At 41.0% G+C, this 23,074-nt stretch overlaps 1 protein-coding gene across 1 annotated transcript; it reads right to left on the bottom strand.

Moving 5' to 3' along the window:
- Nucleotides 1-1,221: 1,221 nt before the first annotated feature.
- Nucleotides 1,222-9,556, bottom strand: fosl2 (FOS like 2, AP-1 transcription factor subunit). The gene is made up of 4 exons (XM_010773400.1): nucleotides 8,931-9,556; nucleotides 6,318-6,572; nucleotides 5,356-5,463; nucleotides 1,222-3,617 (listed from the first exon to the last, which is right to left on the bottom strand). The coding sequence occupies exons 1-4, from the start codon at nucleotides 9,057-9,059 to the stop codon at nucleotides 3,063-3,065; spliced, it is 1,047 nt and encodes a 348-aa protein (XP_010771702.1). The 5' UTR covers nucleotides 9,060-9,556; the 3' UTR covers nucleotides 1,222-3,062.
- Between the last annotated feature and the right edge of the window lie 13,518 nt (nucleotides 9,557-23,074).

The raw sequence follows: 23,074 nt of genomic DNA, 5'->3' as shown, positions 1-23,074 counted from the left end.
GGTTTCTCTGCAGTGCAGGTTTGACAAGATTTTTTAAGAAAGTGTTTACCAAAATACAAATACAAAAAAGAGAGGAGAAAAACAAAAAAGTACTTCACGACCCTGGTATGGTGGAAGCTTCTCCCACGTTCACAATATCAAAATGGAAAATATTCTACAAATACTTCCTAATGATTATTATAATAAGGTTGTAATGTATGTTGACAAAGTCTATGTTACAACTTTAGGAAGGACATTTAACAGCCCAGGGGGTGTGACGATGGAAAGACCAGAAGAGAACCACTGTTTTTCATACATTGCTCCCCACACTATACTAAATATTTTCTTTACAGGACGGACATTACGATTTATTCGACAAGTTACGATTTAAGTTTTTTTAAAAACCACTTTATCCCCAAGCTGTGCCAGCGAGTAACACGAACAATTTCTTAATTTTTATAATAATTCACAATACGTTTTTGGGACTCTCCCAATTTTCAGACTCTAGGGTTAACTTTTAATTGTATTATCTCAAGGTATTCCTAAGATTTTTTTCCAATAGTCTACCAAAAAGGAAAACTCCAAAGCATTTATTTCCCTCTATTCATCTCTGGGAATTGGTAGAAACATTCTGTAATATTTTCTGCAATCTATGTGTAAAATTGAAATTGGTTCAATTAAAATGTCTCTGTCTATGTTGGCTCTCAATATGATAGCTGTTCCTTTTTGTGTCCCAGCTTTTCCCCTGGCTTTTATTGCTTTATCTTGTTGTCTTTCAATACCTCCAATAAAAGGCAAAAATATTTTCAAATTATCTTATTTTGAAATGTTTAGAATGATGCATGATAAGGGATGGTTATATCAAGAACAAGAGGACTGAATTAAAACACAATATAGAATAACCAAAAAAGTGTATTTTCTAAGCTGAAAGTGCATTCCCATGAACGAAAAAAAACAATTTCAGGTTGAAAATTATTATTTATTATTATTATTCATTTAAATTAACAAACACTGCTATACATATTGCTGTTTTTTTTAATTAATTTTGAATCGTTTTGAACAATTAAAGCATTTGGAAAATAAGTAATAGTAGTTGAAAACAGGCGACAGACAGTAGATAACATGTACAGCAGATCTACAGTCAATGGCTTTCCTATGTGTGTCCAGGGGCTCCAGAATATTTTAACGTACAGACATTATCAGACTCGCCCACAGTAATGTTTTTGGTTATCTTTTCACCTCTTTTAGTCGTCGTACGGGAACAAAGATTCCACATCCGTGCGATGTTAAACCCATCAAAAAGATAAACAGCCGATCTTTCCCATGTAGCAGCAGCTTGTATTGAATTGCAGAGTCCGTTTTCTGCATCCAGCACAACAAAATTCTTCCATCCACAACTTTTAATCATCTGATAACAAAAAGGATTGGAAAATATGACACCCCCATTTGACCCTTGACATTAAATTCATTAGGAATGTTTGAAGTAAACAAAAAAAGTCCCAAATGTTGCTGTTGCGTCTTTCTCAGTGCACAGTTTTGAAAACCCTCATCCCTTTGAGATACACACACGTAATACAAAATAATGAAAAAGAAGTGCTTCATAGATCTTCAAAGGTGTCCCCTCTTTCATCCCAGGCCAGCTGTAAAAAGAGTTTTCCTATTTTTCCCTTCCTTTTTTTCAAAAAGTGAACCACGTCTGGCCCTTTTGTTTAAAGTCAACACGGCTTCCACTAAGTCTCCACAGAGTACCTCGATGTTGGCATATGTTCGTACACCCGTAAATCAGCACATCTGACTTAAATTTAAACATCATTTCTTTACTAAAAGTGACAGATTTACAAACACAGTATAAACAGGGTTGACATCATTGGCAGCTGGCGACAGTCTAGACCACAGTTGCTTTTTTCGATTTGAGCAAAAAACCCTCCTTTCAGACAAAGACGGACGAATTACAGGATGTATCAAACACAACTTTTTTGGCTTTTTGAAACCTGACCTGCCCTGAGAGGCGGTGTTGAAAAATAGGTAAGACCTTTTATTTAGAGAAACACAGAAACAAGGTCAGAAAGAATCCAGCGTAGGAGGGGTTCGTTCAAAGTTTTGAGCGAAAAGACGTTCTCGATGTGACACAATGTGCAACGTTCTTCATGATGGGGTTCTACTACACATGAGAGATATCCCTGACATCAATGTCAATCACATACACTTTGCCATTAACAGGTTGTAAAGTTCAGGTACAGAATCACTGAGAAAAAGCACACCAATACTGTAAAGTCAAGCCACCATGGCAACATAGAAGGTATAGAAGAGTATTGAAGAACTGTTCATTGATTGAAAGTTGGCTCGTATCCTTTGCAACACTGAGGAGGGCTTTGGCCACCGTGAGGATGACCGTTTTGCTTTTCTACAGGCAGATTAAGGAGAGGACAATGTCTCAACAAAACACTTTGTAAAATATTATCAGCACAGGCCATAAATACAATAAAAAGATGGAAATAGCGTCAGAAATGTGTACACACTAAGTAGTGATTCCTGAATCAAGGTCCAAGTTACGAACTGACAAATCTAAATGGAAAAGGAGATGAGAGGAAGTCTCTTTCTCTCCTCAAGTAGAAATTCCAGTGGAACACTGACCTCGTTTAGTGATTTATTGATTCGTCTTGGCAGAGTGCAAGTGTCGGACACATGGCTTTTTAAACATTTTCAAAAAAATATATTACGAACGCGCTCTCACGATTCCGAGATTTAGGCAAGTCCTTCTTTATTTTCGTCTTCCCAGTAAACAAGTCGACACTCTGGAGTTGAAATGGCAAAGAGATGACACTTTTATGGGGTTGATGCACACACTCTTTACGAATATATATATTTTTTACAGTGAAGCAGAAAAAGAAGAAACACGTGGCGTAGCCCTTGTGGGACTCCATGCGGAGAAGGGCTCACATGGTCATCTTGGTCTGGACTTTTGAATGTGCTTACGGGTCTTTACAAGACACTGAAAGGGGGGAGGAGGAGCGGCAGTTGATTCTCATGTTGCCGTCAGCCACAGTGTTTGTTTCTCAGCTGAGCCGAGCAAAACCCCCCGCTCAGAGGGCCAGGAGGGTGGGGGAGTTGAGGGAGTCTGAAGACTGATCCCCGCTGCTGCTGCTCCGCCGGTGGGCCTTGGAGCAGGACTCGGAGGAGGGCGAGGGGCTCTCGGGCTCCAGCATGCTCGGGTAGGTGAATATGAGGCTGGGCGCGTTGGGCGTGGCGGCCGGGGTGGACGCCCCCACCACCGGAGTGTTCAGGCTGTCTCCATCTGTGCAATACATGCCTCCGCTGACGACGCCTCCGCCCAGGCAGATGGGCTTGATGACGGAGCGCTGGGGCTTGTCCACATGGTCGTCCGGCTCCTGCTTCACTACCACGTGATTGTTATGAGCCCGGGGGCCCATGTTGGAGCGCATGGTTAGCGGGAGGGGTGCGCACTGCTGGTGATGCGAGTGCTGCTGGTGCCCCGATGACGGGTGGCGATCGTCGATGGAGACCTTGCACACGGGGTTGTGGGCGACCAGCATGAACTCCAGCTTGTCCTTCTCCTTCTGCAGGCCCTCGATCTCCTTCTGCAAGTCGGCTTTCTCCTCCTCCAGCTTCTCAGTCTCCTGCGAGGAGAAGAGGACATATGGTTCAGTATTTACTCTAAATGTGATGTTTATTTTTTATTTTTGGTGGGGAACTTTTTAGTAGTTTATTCCATAGGCCAGGACTTTTCTATTGGTGACCCTTTATCAATATCAGTCTGACCCTTTCTCTCCCTAAATATCTAAACAAATATTTCAATACGAAAATAATTATAAAGAAGTTAAATGTGACTCAATGAAGTCCATTGTTTTCCCTTTAAATTCCTAGTTTAACTTTTATCAAACAATATCCTCTGCTAACACTCTTGAGTATATGATATATAGCGTGTGATTAATAATATTTGTTATATAAAGAAATTATATTTTTAGGTTTTAACCAGGCTGTTTAAACAGGGAATTTAGGATAATCACTAATAAAAAATTAAAAAAGATTAAAAGCCACATTGTGTTTATTGAAACAAAACAACAACTACCACTTATTTCAAGATTAAAAATGGGCAATGTTTACATGTTTATATTCCTAGCTTTAAAAGTCAGACGTCCTTTGGGACTTCAATCTGGCCCTTAAAAAATATATTGAATATGCCTGCCCGAGGGCATAAGCAGGATAGTTATAAGTTGATAAAAGCGAATATTGCAACAATAGTTTTTTACGAATGTTCAGAGACTTAATCCCAATACATTGTGATCAAGGCTGCAAAAGATGTTCAACAACCAGGCAGTTCAGATGTATGAGTGTTTCTCCAAAGCACCAAAAGAGGGCACTGTTTGTTTGCTAGAGTTTTACTCACACACAGACAATAAAAGCAAAACTAACAATTTGTCATGGACAATTCAGACACTTAATCTGGAAGCCTTCTGCTGGAATTCGAGTTTCCCATAATGACTGTGCATTGTTTGTGTCTCGGAGATATAATCTGCATCAGTAGCGTGTCATTAATGTGTCACGGAACAAGACAAAGACAGATCCCTTAAAAGCCGCTTGGCAGAAGAAGATAAGCTGACATGCTGTCTGAGAACTTTGACTCATGGGCAAAGGTATGAGGAAGTGTTTGCAAGGAGCCTGTACCACACTTGTAAATAAAGGATATCAGTAAATCAAAGAGTTTTACAGTTTATGAATACTGCTTTTTATTTTCACTTAGAAGCGACACTTCCTTATTGGGAATTTTTATTTTAAACATCCGTGAGAAGACGGAAAGGCGTTTTTTCCCCTCGGAGCAATGGCTGTTTGTATAAGTGCACGCAGCATGTCTGTATGTAGGATTGTGAGACAAGCAATTGGCCCCTTTTTACAAAACGTCCTTCATTCATGCAGACAGCTGCCTACAGCAAATTCCTTTCCTGGTTTTTTTTTAAGGCCTGACAAGCTCAACCTCACTGTAATTCGGCTAATGAGTCCATTTAGATGCTGCGAGACAGCCCTACCTCTGTCTGCAGCGGGCCGAGACAAAAAGCTTTTCATCGCCTGTCAGAGACACAGTCGGAGTCAAACCAGTAACGCAAGGTTGTACATTTAGGTGTGGAGATCAATAACTCATCAGAAAAAAGAAGTCTGGACTCCTGCCAGACTTACTGTATGCACTAGTGTGACTTCTCAGTGTGAATAAACATGTCCTTTTTATTTATACGTCAACTATACGCATGGCCAATTTGGCAGAGAAACAGGGAGAATGCGAGTTTAGTTGCTTCAGAAACAAAACTGATTCGTGGTTGTTTAGTGTAACCCAGTCTGATGTTATGCGCTTGTTTTGCTCACCCCTTGCAGCATGTCTGTGAGCTCCCGTCTGCGATTGCGGCATTTGGCGGCGGCTAACTTATTCCTCTCACGCCTTACTCTCCGTTTCTCCTCTTCCTCCGGGGTGAGCTGAGGGCAGCAGAAGGAACACGGCAGGTCAAATACGCTGTCTGACAGGCATGCACCACCATGATCAATATGAAGCGGAGAGCAGCAGTATACAGAGGAGCTGACTGAGAATGTAGAATTCATTGGCCTGATAAATTAACTCAATGTTGAATAAATATGATTTATAATGGGAATGTTATAATCTGCCATTAGCACTGTATAGATAAGCACTTATTTACAACAATAATTAGGAAATATTATAAAGTATTTTATAAAGACTTATTAGGTAAAGCATCATAAACTTTATAATAATTGCTGGTCACTCATTTACTTTTTTCTGCACTGATGTTATTGAATTTGAATATCCATAGTTGTTACAATATACTATTTGTATAATGCATTAATGTGGGGATTTTTTCTTTTCTTCAAGCAAAGAATAACAGTTAGAAACATTTCTAATCATATTTAAATGTATAAAAAACATTATGTGGAATAATTATGAAAAGGATAAGACACTACGATTCCTTGCCAATAAAGTCAATGTATGAGAGCAGATATCAAATATTATGATAATTTACCTTATAAGTAATTCAAATGCTCTATAATATGTTATGAATATTGAATATATATGAGTAATTGTAAATATATTACACAATGCCTTGAGCAGATGATAGTGAGTTTATAATGGATATAGACCGGGGAATCATAGAAAGTGTTCCAGAAAAAAGATAATGGATGCTTTATTTTTAGACAAACCCTTAAAACAGCTATGGAAAATGTAGCTTTATTAATGTCTTATTAAAAACCGAAAAATCCCCCTATAGTGGTCTCTTTGCAGTCCTGTGACCCCCATTGTATCAGCCCGGGACCCTCACCTGTTCATCTCTCTTGCGTCGGCCCCTGGCGTCCCCGATGGAGCGGATGACCCCGGGCCGGGCCAGCGTGTTGTGTCCATGCATCCCCGGGCCGTTGGGCATGTGATGGCCGTACGGGTGGGAGCGAGAGTACGGGTTGGACATGGAGGTGATGACGGTGGGCTGCACCATCCACTGCAGGTCCTGGCTGGTGGTGATTGCATTGATGGTGGGGATGAAGGCACTGTTAGAGCCGGGCATGTCGACCCTGTACTTCTAGAAAAGGAGCAGAAAAAAAGAGACATTTGATGAGCATGAGCACATTTAAGGAGGTTTTCCAGTAGGAGTCAACGCATAATCTCATAAGCATCTTAGTTTCTGTGTACGAGCCCTGCATCGTTCTGCCAACAGCACAATCGCAGACACACACACCACCCACCATTATCAAATTCACACACTTTACACATTACGAGCTGGTAGTAATGATTCAATCCACATGGGCAAAATTCTGCGTTCGTAACCCCTGGAGTGGAACAGTGACACATGCTGTGAATCATGTGGGAAAGCCCAAGGTGTCCGCTGCATCTCACTTTACTATAACATGAGACAAATACTGCGAGAGCTACACACGTCTGGACTGGCAGGTGAGATTACATACATGTTACTGTGGACTTCATAGATACACTATGTAATGGGTCATATGGATGCATTTAACTTTCGTTGTCCAGATGGAGAACATTTCCAGATGGAATTGTAAGGGATCTGATAAAAATGTAATAAGTGTAGAAGTTGGAATCAACTTTTGAGTCAACCAAAAACAATATTTAAAGCTAGATTTGCTTGATTTGGGGTATGTCTAAACCCAAACTGTTTCTGGTCTGAGGACAAGATAATAATTTTGGCACAAGCCCCTTAAATTAAGGATAAAATCCTCTTAGAAGATGACATATATCTAGAATTGACATGCATATGTTAGCTAACTATAGTTATAATCACCAATAAAATGTCAGATCATGTTACTTCATGCCTTAAGAGTCCAAAAAGTTAAACAAACGGGCTGCTTCCCTGCCTGTGTGCCTAAATTACGCAAGTACCCACATTCCCGTTATTCCCGACTATCCGTCGGATATCCCGGCAGCCCATTGGAACTTTGTTTATCTGGTGACTCATTGTGTATGGGATTTGTTAAGCACATGAGGAACGCGGTGAGTTCCAGTAAAGGGGGGGTGGGGGGTGAAGCAGCCAGCTCTAAAGCCAGAAACTTAGCCAGACTTATGAGAGCGGAATCTTTTGGCAAATTTAGCTTCACGATAAGAGCAAAAAACCTATTAGAAAATCCCATTAAAACATAAAGTGATATATTGTATGCAGTAGTGTGTAAGGGAACATTCCATGAGTCGTTATAGGGAAGACCCAGTGTATAAATCCTGATCTGACACGATATATCTGTCTAATAAAATCTGAATTTGTTTTGATGTCCTAATAAAGAGGTCATGTTCCTGCCCGCTTTAATGGGAAACAGGCAGCCAGTGTGAGATTACAGGGAACCGGAGCCATGATGGATAGGGGCCAAAAGTCGTTAACCGTAAAATGTTGCGTGAGCTTGACGAAGTTTTTCCACTGAAGTGCTCTCTACGCAAGAGTTGTCTGCGAGGAAGCAACCTCCTCTTCCCGGATTTATAACCAAATATGTATGGAAATATAGGCATGGCGTCCTCATAGCGTCACATACACAGTAGAATATCAGTATGTAAGGTGTATATCACTAATGCGTTTTCATTTTTTTGGTTTGGAAATGCAGGCTTTTCATTGCCCTGCGCTCCCGGTCTGCCATGTGCAGCGAGACTGTCTAAAAAAAGACTATAATCTAAACAATTTCATTTCAGAGTCCAATAACATAAACATCTGCCACAAATGTCAATTTAACACATTTTGATAAAGTAATCGTCTTTGGTGCTTTCCAACATGGATCATCACCCCTGTGTCAATGCCTGTATGTGGCAGTACTCGCCTGTTGCCTTCTCCTTTGGCTCCATCTCTACCCAGTACATTGCTGTGTAAATAGCTCAAGATATGGCATGTTCTACAGGAATTATCATAACTATTATGTGCGTAAAAAACGTTTTCCAACGCGCAACAATCCCACAAATATGACAGTTTTGCGCACGGATATGAGAGATGAGAGGAAATCACATTCAATTCAATGCGCCCCGTTTCACCAAATCACATATAACATTTACGTATAGAAGTCGTGTTTGATGAAAAATAAGGAAATAATATGTATTTGTGCAAAATCTACATTTCTGTGCCATTTATCGCGCGCCATGCCAGTGCGCACATTATATATATAACCAAAGGTGCATCACCCGGTACTGTTAAGATAAGCTTAAGGTGGATTTTATAGATAATGAGTCCAAAATACTTGTGAATACATCGAGTGTTGCATTTGCTGAGTCACCGATGTCATTGGGTTCAAACGTTTTCCCCCCAAGAGTATGCAATTACAATCTATAAAGGCGGAAAAAACAAATTGACATACAACCTGTAGGATATTCTAAGATGTTTCGCACTTTACACCGTATTAAAGGCTAGGTTATCATGTTCAGGTAATGTCGCGGTGTTTCCTGCTGGTACCTGGTAGCTTGAGGTAGAGATCGGACTTCCGATCGTGCTGCTGCCGCTCGTGAAGGACTCCTGTTGGGCCGGAGAGGTGCTGCTGCCGCGGGACGACGTGTCGTAGTTCCCGGAGTAGTCCTGGTACATGGTCCAGGGAGGAGGGAAGATTTCAGCAAACTGTTTGAATCTGAAACCCCCCCTTTTTTTTTAAATCCTCGCAGAAAAAAGGCACCAACAGAAGAAGAAAAAAATCCTCTGGCTTGTTGTTAATTTGGGATATCCAGAGAATCGTTGGAAATAGGTGCTCCTCTAAACTCACCTAAAACATCGTTCAGATATTGCTATTTAGATATTTTCTCCTGTGCTTCCTGTTTCTTATTTTTAATAATGCTTTTTATTATTCAGGTAAACTACACTATAGACCCTCTCAGGTGCGCAAACTTGAACCTAAAGTCAAATCCAGTTGAGACAAGTGAGCCTGTATTAAGAGTGACTCACGCAGGTTAACAGTCGCTAATCTGCGGAATACTTCGCTACTCTATCTGAGCTCTGTGCTGTTCACGGAACAGTTCTAACTTTTTTTTTCTCTTTTCCTTTTTACCACACTTCCTACAGATGACTCACTTCAATGGCACTATGAAGAACTGCAACGGCTTTTCAACACCAACGAAAGAGCCTACGTCACAGCCTGGGCGTTGCGACTTGTGCGCGGGGAGGGGTCGTGTCCGGATAAGGCAGTGAAAAAGAAAAGTTCCGCTGTGACCGCCTCGCGCGGAGCACACTGGAGATATAAAGGAGGAGAGGGATGCGGGAGAAGTAGCTCGGATATTTGCGGGGAGGTTTATTTTTTCGTTTCGAACGTCAGTGCCTGCTGCGGAGTTCACTGTTTGTCTGACTTGCTTCGGTCCATTGACGCATGTTTCCTAAAATGGACAGTTGCGTCAGAGAGCGCGTGTGGGTTTCCTTGGTAAAGGAAGCGTCAGACACTGGAGGGATTCCCTCCCCTCGCGCGCTGCACTTCGGACACTGGGGCTCTGAGTGTGCGGGTCTCGGTCCGGTTACGGATTTTAAAGCTTTAAGTGTGAGGATAATGAGCACTTGGACACACGATTGGTTAAAGTCGCAACAAACATGTACACTCACGTAGTAAGAATGAGTTTAAAGCAGTAAAAGCAACAGTTGTTTTGCTCCAGAATTCGACATTTGTCATCATCATACAATTCCTATTAAGAGCAGACAGCGTTATTTCATCTTTTTAAGTCTCGCGAGCTCAAATCCACCGCCTTTTATCCGTCCCTGTTAATAAAGACCAATGGAAATGATTGGACATAGACAATTATGCACAATTGCGTCTGTGTGTTATTTGTGCGTCAATTGGAGAGCGTGCAAAAGGATGGCAGCAAGACCATGCAGATGGTCAAATTAACGTGGCCCACTGCTCAGGTCTAGATTAATATTATTACTAGGCCTATAATAATAATAACAGCTTCAAAGGAATCTCAGTGAAATGTGGGCTAATTGTAACTCGGACGCAGCGTATAAACAAGGGCACGGCGCCCGGAATGTGACACACGATATGAAATGGTGTATTAAGCATAATCCAATCTGCCATGGTTCCTATTTTAATCTGTATAGCCTAACTGGTTACATTGAGCTATCTTAAAGCTGTGTGCCAGAAAAAGTCGCTCCATCAAAAAAGTTTCAGAAGGGGGAAGTTGTGTCGAGGGGAAATCATCTGCGGGGGGGTTACACGTCAATTACACTGTAGTTAGGCCTATACTCCAGTTCCTCCAATATGTCACCCTTTCCAAAGTGAGTGTCATTTTCGCTGCATCGCCTTTTGACCTGTGATCTGTGTGGAAAACTTCTGAAAGCACCCAGATGTTCAACAATTTGAATGATATTAATTCATGATTAATGTTTATCATGGAGCCAACGACACACGCTCTTCACCCGCGACGGTGTTGCTAAGCGACACAGTTTCATCTAAATAGCTTGGGGGAAATCTAATCTGCCATAGTCCTATAATTAATGCCGTAATATCGTTTGAGATGCGCCCATCGGCGTCAATTTGGGGCTGGCAAGGTATGGCACTGTGACAGGTTCTGTTCCCGTATGAGTCCAATTTAGTTTTTTAAGTAGGCTACATAATGAGATATCACGCACACATTGGAACACACAGCGTTCAGTGATGCCTGTCAGTCAGACGGTGCTGCTCCAATTTGTCATTCGTCTCACGGATGTTGATGGTTAATGACAGATTCAGGGATTTATTAAAAAGCTGAGGGGCTGACCTGGGATGATCTGCAGGTTGCGAGCCTCATCTCACATCAGAAGGAATCAGCTCCATGTAGAATATATCAGCAGAGGATCTGATAGACAGAGAGGCTGACCTGACGCGCTACAGGTGTCCGAGGTGTCCGTGACGTCAGATTGGTCGATGGCCCTAATGCTGCATTCAAGGACCTGTCTGCAGAATTTGAAGGGCAGGTTATGAAAGGCAGTCAAAGACATAGGTCGAGAGCAATGCCAAAAATATTTCGGTTTGGTGACACATGCATGGTACAGATAGTTGCAGCATTATGTTGAATACATTTGGTAAAGAAAAAACGACTTTGCCTAAAAAATTTCGAAAAATAATATAATAAAAAAGGTTTTCAGTTCGTGCCATCAGTGAGGGAGGACATGTTCATATCTTACTAATATTACAAAGTAAAAATACTTGTCCTGCAATGAAAATGTTCACGTGAAATATGCAAAAGTATAAAGAGGTAAATGTACTTATTAAGGACAGTTAGAGTAAAAGTAGTAAATGCAAAAATATCTCTCGTGGTAATTCAATTATATGTTTTATTATTATAACTTAAGCATTAATGTAAACACATGATTTTACAGTTGTGCCAATTGAAGTACAGCTCATCTTAAAGCTATTTTGTATAGGACATCAACTAAGGATCTTTGACCATTATGCAATAATCTGCTGATTATTTTCTTTGTTAATTGATCGATTGTTTTGTTTGAAAACAATTATGTCACTATTATTATGATTACATATTTGTATTTATTATGTAAAAAATGATTAAGCCTTCAGAAATGTTAAGGGAGGTTAGAGCTATTGTCCACAACAGTTTTGTGGAGAATAAAAAAAAGATGTAAAAAAACGGTAGACCCTAACCCTAAAATGAATCAATTGCAGTGTTATTGAGTTCGTTTTTTCAAAATAAAAAGCAGGGAAAAAGTCAGAGGAACAGAGACTGAGTCAGCATTTTCAGAACTCACAATAATCATTGTGTTTTCCTTTGACACTTTTACTTTCTCCTTCTTCCTTGCCCTTGCCCTCCATTGTTTCCTCCCCCTGAGCGTCACTCAGCTGTCATGTTGCAATACGTTAACCTGGATAATAAAAGCTTGCATGATCAGCGTGGCTAATCTCACGGCTCAGGTGCGCAGGACACACGCAGGCAGCAAAGTGCTGACTCAGAGCACAGACAGTGGGTTCATGAACTCTCAGTGTGACTGACAGTGGGATTCATTGTGATGCTATGGTGCATTAACACACTTTCCATAAGGTAAAGGTATTATGATGCAACACAGCAGAGACGCAGCAATGCATGTCTGCTAAAAGTCCACTACATGGTACAGGAAGCAGGCCAACACACTCCTTTTCTTTTTCCCACACTGTTGAGAATAAAATAAAAACAATCCCATATGGCTCGGTTTCCTCTGACAATGCAGAGACAAACCTGTGACTTTTTAAATAGAAACCCAATCAGCAGTTTCATTAGCATGCCCACTGTGCAAGAAGATAGCTTTTTCCCCTCTAAAGAGTCTGGATGCCAGACTAACCGACAGCTCCTGTGAATTAAAGTAACCATGCTTCAGTGATTTAATCTACTGGTTGCCTTGGTGACTCATGTAAAGCAGTCAAACACAACAGCACAGAGGGATAATTTGATCGCTCTTGACCTCTGGAGTGTGGGATTGTGGAGAGAAGAATATTATTTAATTGGCTGCATTATCCTCCAATGAGGCCAATCACATTCAGGTATGCAGGCTGCGCAGCAGCTGCTGCTCAGCATCTTCCTCTTCTTCACATGCAGTGTATCCGGACTGCATATTCAGACACGCTCACACATTCATGTCAACATCCTCTGGCTGCTTGAATTCCTTATGTGAAAGCAATTCACTAACGCAAACGCGAGCATTCAGTGTTTCGACTGGGAAAGGATGAAGATTAGAGGAGTTAGAGAACTAATGACCACAAGTGTTGTGTGCAGGGTATCTTCAGATTTTTCACTAATGTGATCATATTAGACAATCATAAAAATATATGTTACTGAAGCCACGATTCATTCTATTAATTCCAAGCAGGTTGAAACTTAATCAATCCAAGTTGATCCACTTCCTTTGAACCAATCCGAAATCATCCAATCAAATTGCAGAGAGACAACCATATAGGACTAATGTTACGTAACTGAGGATCACCTGGCCAAAAATCATACAAAAAGTATATGGTGGTCAACCAAAAAACAAATTACATGCAAAAATGCAGATTGAAATTGGTCAAGAGCACATTATGAGCTGTTTGGGACTTGGGACACAAAGACTTGAGTCTTACTTGTCACTCGTAAAACAGTGACTTTGTTTTCAGTGGTTCATTGTCACAAGAATTGCAGGTCTGCATATTCAATAGGGTTATATGCTTGAGGCTAAATATTTCATTTGCAGACTATTAATTACCTCAACAGGTTCCACTTATATATACATCTGTCAGAATAGGACTTCCTTCTTACTCGCATGCAGGGCTGAGGCGTGGTTAGGTGATGAAACTTTAAAAAACCATCACCACTGCTGGAGCTGAATCTCTTCTTACAGTGAGGCATTTCAGTCATTTTAATTACTGAGACACATTTCAGACAGAAATCCTTTACCAGTATTGTGTGCTGGACCTTAAACAGAAAGAAAAGCGGTGCAGGAATTGCCGCGAGGTGGAAATTAGAGGGTGGGAAGGTCTTATTAAATGCCACCACGTAGCAACCGACTGTTTTCATGCTTGTTTGCTGCTGGAAACAAATCAAGTGACCTCATATGACACAACTTGTTTTCATGCCATTGTGCAGATCCACTAGCTGACGAACCCTGCAAATATGTTTTGTCACAGGAGATTGCGGTGAAGCAAGGTGCTCCATTCTGTAATTTACTAGGCAGTTCTGTTTAATCAGGTAACCACAGGGAACTATAGCAAAGTGGAGACCCACATAATCACCTGCACTGAGAGCACACTGCCGTCCAATCACCACGCTCTTGACAGTAACTTCACAAGGTATCAGTTCCTGGTACAATGGAAGGAAGTGCGTCACAGTACCTCGAGACAAAGAAGAATGGAACGCCGCTCGGGCAAAAACAGCAGAGAAGACAGAAGGGGAAATGTTGGAACATGTGGTGGAAGAAGTGAACAAATAACAGGGTCTGAGAGGAGAAAAAGGGGACGAGTGGTCGGCGGACTTCTAAAGGGCGCAACCACCTGCAGCTCGCAAATAAACAGGAGCTCGCTTCCACTCTTACGGGAAAGCTTATTTTCAGTGGAGGAAAACAAAAGCCCCCACTCGATACTAGAAAGGAAAATATATTGGCAGCCTGACAAGAATGGGCTTCGTACCGGCGTGTTATATTGTTTTGGTCCCCACTGTGTGTTGTTTTCCTCGACGTTGGCACAAATAAAATAGTCTCAGTGCACACACAATGGGAAGTTTATCTCACTCCGCCAACAAGTTTGTCAGCGTAATTTATGAGTGTGCTGGTCTGAGAGCAGGCTGATGGCTGAGCGGCTTGGAATGTTGATGGGTTTTGGTCGTCCGACTTTAGTTTGACCCCAGCCAGAACAAATAAATCAACCACCTTTCTGTGACTTAAAACTCGAAACAAACCAATCTGAAATTCTAAGAAAGATGCTGACGTGATGTGATTTTTCCTGCACACTTCCCAGAAACCACCTGTTGAAACAAAATGTGGGTGGTATGTTTGAGTTTCAATGATTTTGGCGTGCTCAAGGAACAAACCAGATAGTCATTTTTTCTGGAAGTCTGGAAACACAATTGCATGTTTTAATGTTTAAGATTGTAAGAGTGGAACAATCATGATATCTATTACCGTCAAGGTGTGAAGAAAGTCACCTCTGGAAAAATGACCGTATTCAAATCAAAAATCAAAACCTACCTTTTCAGAACTGCTTTTAATTTGTAATTAGTGTGGTGTTTTAATTATGTTTTTATGAATCTTTACTCTGTAAAGTATCTTCCAGAAAAGCGCTCTATAAAGTTCGTACAACTTAAAATACAAAACAAACAAATTTAGTTTAAAACTTTAAATGTAAGGAAAGCATATCAATTTAAATCTAACATAGTACATGATGTTCCCTTTAGAGAGCAAGCTCAGCACTTTATTCCTTTGTCTGTTCTGCACTACACTTCCCAGAAACCACCTGTTGAACTAAAATGTGGGTGGTGCATTTGAGTTTAGACGGTTTTGACATTCTCAGCAAACAATTATAGCCTATTCATTTTTTTCTGGAAGTCTGGAAACACAAACGCATCATTAAAGGTTTAAAAGTGTAAGAGTGGAACAATCATGCTGTTTATTGCCGTAAAGGCAGAAAGAAAGTCACCTCTGGAAAAAGACGTGGATTTTAAATACGCTTGCTATTCAGTCTCTTCATCGAGCATGTGCTGTATAGGAAAACTTTACCCCGCGTCATGTTAAGCCTTATGGAAGATTATCAACGGCTTATCTTGCATCACTCGCTTGTGTTAACATACACAATTCTCTGTGTTCAGCTCAATGTGTGCCAATATCTGGCTCAGTCCCTCCAATGCCACTCTGAGGCTTATCTTCACATAGTTTTAACTCCGTTTCTCCTCAGTGGATCATCTATTGTGGAATCAGATGGGAGGATATCAGATTTGTAAGCTTTCTGATTGGCTGTGATATTTAACCCCTGTCACATGTCTGACAACTTCATTTCAACCATAGGTAAGCAGACTAAATATGGCGACTTTTAATACAATTTTGACCTTACATTACCATTAAGTTGATCCATTTCTTCAGCTTACATATTTTTTGTCTGCTTTTTAAAAATATTTCTATTATGACATTTTGAAGTATTTATGGCTTATTCTTTGTTCATAATGACCGACTAAACAAGGTAATATACAACACTACTGAACACAATGCAGGTCCAAAACCCAATTGGTATTGAACTTACCAACCCTTACCGGAGGGCACAATAAAATATTCACTTTGCTTGTTGGTAATTTTACTCATCAGCATTTTAGCCGTGCTGTAATGACAGGCTGTGGTCTGGGATTGAGGAGAAAAGCAGCCCCTTACTGTGGCTGACATCCAAACAGGCCAATTGATAATGATTGTAATGATAGGGCACTGGGTCAAAGGTTAAAGGATCAGCAGAGATGGAGTGTCATGAGTGTCAGTTTTGCAGTCCATCTAATATTTGTTGATATATTTTAGTCTAGTGTGGCTCAAAGTAATAGATTACCTCATATTCCTGATGTCTAAAGATAATGCAGGAGATGTTCGCTAACATCTTTCCCATGAAGAATAATATTTTCAGTTACTAAGTCAAAATGTTTCCAAATTAAGGACAGAAAAAGTGGAGAGACATGGCAACAGTGTACCAGTGTGTCTCTGCAGGGATGTGTTGAAGCATGCTGACTTGTAGTCGGTCGTTTGGAGCGTGAAAAAGACAAATCTGGCTGGGTGGATCCTGAGTGGAGATGGAAGCAGCATATCCTGTGAGACACCTGTCAATCAAGGAAGACACATTAAGACATAGCTCTCTTTAAAGGGAGACGCAACAGGCAACATCATCTGATTTTCATGCACTGGTCGAGAAAGCATCACAATATACATTCAGGTATTCATTCTTCTTCAGTTTGTCATTTTAAGTCTGTATACAATAAGTTGGTATTAGACAATGACTCATTTGCATATTTAAACATCTCAGAAAACCACATTTTGTTTATGTAAGATTAATGGAAATATATATGAAATATATATGTTCTTCCACTCTTCACCTAGTTCTAATGTATGGGATTTTACAATACATATATTTAAGGCCATTTTCTCAAAAGCCAGAAACTCTCCTTTTTCATTCCTATCTATATTCTGAAAGCTTTAACAGTTTTTATCATTCACAGCCTAATTTTATATTTAACAAGTCAAAACATGGCTAATTTCTTTTTTTGATGGTTGATTTTTGAATTTATAATTTAGATAGGGCCTCATTTGCATATTTAAACATAGATTTCCAGGAAACCTGTAATACAAACAAATATTGTTTTAATTTAAGTGATGAACTGGGGAAATGTCATGCTGATATCTATTCGAACATTTATTTATTTATTATTTTATTTGTATTTGTAGACTATTCACATGTCTTGTCTCCCTTAAGCTTGCTTAATGACACAACTAAATGGCACAAAGAGACATATTCAAATTTTTAATTTTTAACTTAACCTTTATTTAACCAGATAAAAGCATTGAGATATAATCTCATTTGCAATGCTGACCTGGCCAAGAAGGCAGCAACGTTACACATAACACAAACATATAAAATACAGAGAACATAACTAAGAAAACAAAAGACGAAAAAGCAGTCACTACATTGTGCACATTAGGACAGTAAGAAAGGCACTACTTATTACTGCAAGAGCAGCTGGTGGTAAGGACTTCTGACAGTTTCAATTTAAAACATGCTATTGAGACATGTGCCGTCAGTTTGAGGCGTGATTGAAGTTCATTCCAAGACCAAGGAGCATAATAAAAAAGATTCCTTTCCCAGCCTCAGTCCGCACAGCAGGAACCTGGAACCGTATCCAGGCACTGGATCTGAGGTTGTAAGAGTCACAAACTGGAGCAAATCTGGCACATATGTACAGTGGAAGCTTACCTAAAATGGCTTTATACATTAATAAAAACCAATGCTGCATCCTATGCATAGTAAGTGAGGACCATCCTATGTATAGTTAGGCTATACAGTTTGCAATGATGAGTCCTATAGGGTGCATTTGATATATAACGCAGTGCAGCATTGTAGAGTGGGTCAAGTTTGGCCAAAACATTGGGACAGGCAAATATATAAATGGTATCACCGTAGTACAGCTGGGACAGGACTAAGCCAGACACCAACCTTTTACGGGATGAAGTTGAAAAACAACATTTAAGTCTGCAAAAGGAAGCCAAGAGTGAATTTCAATTTCTTTGTTAGATCTTCAATATGGTGTTTGAAGTTCAGATTACTGTCCAACCAAAAGCCAAGATATTTGTAGGTATCGACAAACTCAACAGAGACGCCATCAAGGGTGTCAATGGAGAGGCAAGAGGAGGCTGACTTGGGAGCAAAAAGCATTGCTTTGGTTTTCTTACTGTTATAGCAGTTTAGCAAGTGCATCTGCAGCGTGATAAAATCAGATTTTAAATTGGAAACGGCCATATCCAGAGAAGGAGCACATGAGTAGACAATAGTGTTATCAGCATACATATGATAGGTAGAAAATTGCATCTGATTACAAATATTGTTTACATATAATAAAAAGAGCAAGGGCCCCAAAATAGAGCCCTGTGGAACTCCCTTCTCCAAGGTGAAAGGGTCAGAGACAGTGCTACCCAACCGCATTGAGTATGGTCGGTTAGATAACTCTGAAACCAGCAAATGGCATTATGACCGAAACGAGACATCAACATAACATTAGACATAATGTGGTGATCTACAGTGTCAAATGCTTTGGCTAGGTCAATAAACAATGCAACACAAACAGATTTTTTATCGAAAGCAGCCTTAATACCGTCTAAGACTTTCAGACTGGCAGTCACAGTACTGTGCTTTGATCTGAATCCAGATTGCATAGGGTTAAGGATGTTGTGTGAATTTAAAAAAACATGCACACTGCACTGTGCATGTTTGTGAGCAACTACATTTTCACTGCTGCCCCACAGAGACTACACTCAGGTGACTCCATCATCTTGGCAGGTGGATTTGATGAAGGTGAGGAGGTGAAGAGCATCTGCACAGCATGAGTCAGTAGTTTGACATCACTGTGATCAAGAGGAGGCAGACACAAGGATGGTGCTCCATGCCATACATCTTGCAGAGTCATATTCCCGCATCATTGTGAGGTCTGATGACAAAGGTGTGGAAGTACTGCTTATATATTATGCAAGCAAATACATGTTTGGTTAATCATAGTGTACATGCATGCAGGCCATGGAATGAGAGAGAGATGTCCCCATCAACACCATATGTGAGAGAATTGGAAAAGACATGTCTACCTGTCTACCAGCATGTCATGCACTCACTGGCTGTGACACAACAAGTAGTTTGTACAGAATAGGAAAGACAACAGCATTCACCAAACTCAAGACCCATCTCAGCGAGCTCAAAGATCTGGCCCATTTTGGACTCACTGCCAGCTTGGAAGAGTCTTTGCCAGTCGCAAGAGAATTTGCGCTTCTGCTATATGGAAAAAATAAAAAGGAAAATGGACTGATGTGCACAAACTTGGATGAACTGAGTTTCATAATTGCATCAACAACAGATTCAGAAAATCTGCCGCCACAAAATGGTATTCTATTATTAAACAATTGAAATTTGGGGAGGGAACTTGGACTATTAGACGTGTGGATACCTTACAAAGGATTTCAAACCAGGAAGCTGATGACTGTAGATGTTCAAGCAATGCATCAGAAAAGGGTTTAACAGCCATATGCACGGTCCTCAGAAGGAGAAATTAGAGCTTGTCGAAGACTGCAAAAACCCTCTTTGAACCTTAGAGAACAAGACTCTATTCAGAATATGCAATTTAGGGGACAATACAAAAAAAAGAAGAGGTAGAATGAGCATGGACATGACATACAACCTATGTAAGATTATTTGCCACGGCGCGTTACCGATGATGGTATTCCCAAAGTTGCTGTCAACCCTGTTATTCGTGCGTTGAGCGAAGCCAAAAAGATCAACACGATATGTAAAAACTAAGGCTGTGAAAAATAACTAAACGGAAAGATCTCAGATGACTGAATGTGTATGACATGCGGAAGAATGCACCAGCACCAGTACACAGTCGTCACGGATGGAGAGAATTTCTGTGGAAAAACCTCATTCGTTTCTTTTACACGACCCAAATCAGTAACAATGACCATGACCACCCAACAATCCCTACCTGGGACTTGTCGGTGAGACAGTCTGGAACCTCACCATACACCAGGTGTGTTTTGGAGCTGCAGACAAATTCAACTTGTCTGGGATGCACTCTGTTATATGCAGGTATTAGGCTATAGAGTCCCTCAAGACTCTGTGTTGATATTAGTACCTGGGAAGTTTGGAAAGGATCTGTACATGCCGGAGATCACATTAACTGATCAAGCCCGCCTGTGCTGGAAAGAAGGCTATCACTCAAAAACTGCTAAAGGCGGAAGAACACCAAGGTACCGGACAATGGTTAATATTATTTTATAAAGGGCTGGGGAAAATGGTTAAGGTACATAACGAAATGAGTCGCACTGTGCATTGAAAAAATAAATAAAATAACAATAAGCGTCGTCCATCCACCCTTACTATGGCATTTGGCACTCTGATTGAGGGTACAGGGTACAGCCAGTCATGAGATCTCCTACTTTTCTAACACGCAGTTTCACCACTCAGGCTGGGGTCAACCGCACCAGCTGCAAATCACAGACGAGCTGATTACCTTGAGCTTCCAATTTATACAATGTCTACAAAGAAACGGGGTGTCAAATTGACGATGAATGCACCCAAATGTACTGGAGTTGTATTGTGCCCATCACAAATAGTCGGACAATTATTACCCAAACAGTTTTTTTAGGTAAATAATTGTCTGACGTACTTTTGGTGATGTACAGCCACCTGGTTCCATACCTCAGCAATTGAAGAGGAAAAGAGTGATCGGCTTCTCAAGTATGGACTTTCTTTTTCACCTTTCCATATTCGCCTGTCTACATTTGGCTCGCCTTTTCGGAGGGATTGGGGTGTCTAAAGAACAACAAAAAAACATTTTTTCCTCCAAAATCAAATTTGACAACAATCAATTTCATTAATGGGACCCCTAAAGATAAGTACAAGCTTTGTTGTGTGTTGTCCTACCTTGGGTAGAGTATCTCAGAAAACTAACAGCACCTTTTTTGAGGACTTGCTGCAGACTATTGAGTTTGACACCCCTGCGAGTGTGAGAAGAGGTACATTTGTAGCTTTACTGAACATGTTCAACACTAGATGGCAGGCAGGAAGCAGGGATGCCTGAGTTTTGAGGTTTGAGAAAAGAACAGCTCATCGTTGAGAGTGCGCCATCGAAAACGACTTTGTACAGACCACAGACATGGACACATAGCCAGAGAGTATAGGGACAACCCATATTGTGAGGTTGGTGAAGTGGCTTTTGTTTTGCTGCAGAATAAGTTCATTTGAAATCATACAGTGCATAAAACTGGCTAGTATGGGAAGCCGCTTACAGCAATTGGAGAAAAACAACTGGGTGAAGTATTTTTTCTAATCTTGATGGGTTGCATCTATTCTAAAACAGAGTTTGTATTAGGTATTATTTACATATTCGTTTGTTTTAAAGGTGGGGTACTGTAATTATTCCGAACACTTTTGTATATTCCATGGAATGGCTGCTATAACATGCCCCGATAGCATTGAAGTACTATAAAATGCTTTGACAAGTTAAAATACATACAAATGTCATGCTGTGGCAAGCGCGGTGGGGCGCTTTAACGCCCTCACCAATCTATTTTAACGCCCGGCTAAAATAAGCTGCCGGCTCGGCTTGCCGGCTCCGGCGGGGGCCCTGCATGGTCCTACACTGCCTGTCAGCCTCCGATCTCGGTGCACAAATGTGAGCGGCGGGTGCATTGGTCATGTGTGCGGTTCGTGGTGTGTTGGGAGAGGGCTCTGTAAGGAAGGGCAGAGTTTTCGGTTGTGTATTTTCAATCTACGCGCGATCGAGCTGGTTTCTCCAAAATTACCTACCTACCACCGTTTAAGTGTGTGCCAGGCATCATCTTTCTAGGTGCTTGTTTTTCGGGCAGGTTTTTTCTTCCAGGTCCTTTTGTAGATTCATGATTTTTTTATCCAGGTAGTTTAGCATTTCTCCATGCTTTGATCAACGTAAGTGATATGTGCATGGTATGTGTTTCAGTAAATGAGTCTTATGGTATATTACAGACTGTGAATATAAATTGTATTTTCTTTGCACCGTATCGTATCATGGTCAATTTAAATAATGAGGGTAGTGTTGCAATTCGAGCTCCTTTTGGCAACCAGTATCTAAGATGGCATAAAAATGTCTTCAATAAACACAAAATCCTGTGGCAAACCCGGTTTCTTTTTACGGTTTCATGATAATAAAACATTGTACCCATGATGTATAGATGTTCCACCGATGTTGTTAAGTGCGGATGNACCTTCCGCTAGGCTGTCGGCAAAATAAATCACTCTGATTGGCTGTTCAGCTTAGTGAATCAGTGTGTGTGCCTTCTTCATTTCCATTTCACTTCTCATGCACTGATTCACTAAGCTGAACAGCCAATCAGAGTGATTTATTTTGCCGACAGCCTAGCGGAAGGTGTCGGCACGGCCGAAAAGACACGACGGGACACAAATCTGAGTAGGGCGACAGGACGCTCATCGACGGCCGAAATCGAAATTTGTTGTTTGTTTATATCACGCGGTCTGTCTTCCGGTTGTATGACGAATACACACTACCGCCGCCTGCTGGTAAGGACAGTTATTGCCACTCACGCATGCGCAGTTCGTACGTGCTTCTTGGCCGTCGGCTGAAGTCTTTGCGGTGTGTTCCAGTGCGACACATGGCAGAGACGCGAGGTGCCGCAACAGTCGGGTCCGTCTGTCAGTTCTTTGTTGTCAGATTGGTGTATCCGGGCCTTTATAGCCACAACATTTAATCTATTGATTCGTGTTCACCAACACGATTTCCCCCTTTTTTCATGTCACACTGAACGATTTTAAAAGCAATGTATTTCTACTGGTAATGTGTTTCGTGCCTGTGTCAGTACCATATGTGTTCGCCCTACCATATGTGTTCGGGGTCCGTCGCTTACCAATGACGTCA

This window comes from Notothenia coriiceps, unplaced genomic scaffold, assembly GCF_000735185.1.
Source record: "Notothenia coriiceps isolate Sejong01 unplaced genomic scaffold, NC01 NC01_scaffold00012568, whole genome shotgun sequence".
In the NCBI taxonomy this organism is placed as follows: Eukaryota; Metazoa; Chordata; class Actinopteri; order Perciformes; family Nototheniidae; genus Notothenia; species Notothenia coriiceps.
Note: the sequence above shows the minus strand (reverse complement) of the source record. Positions and strands in the feature narration are given on the sequence as shown.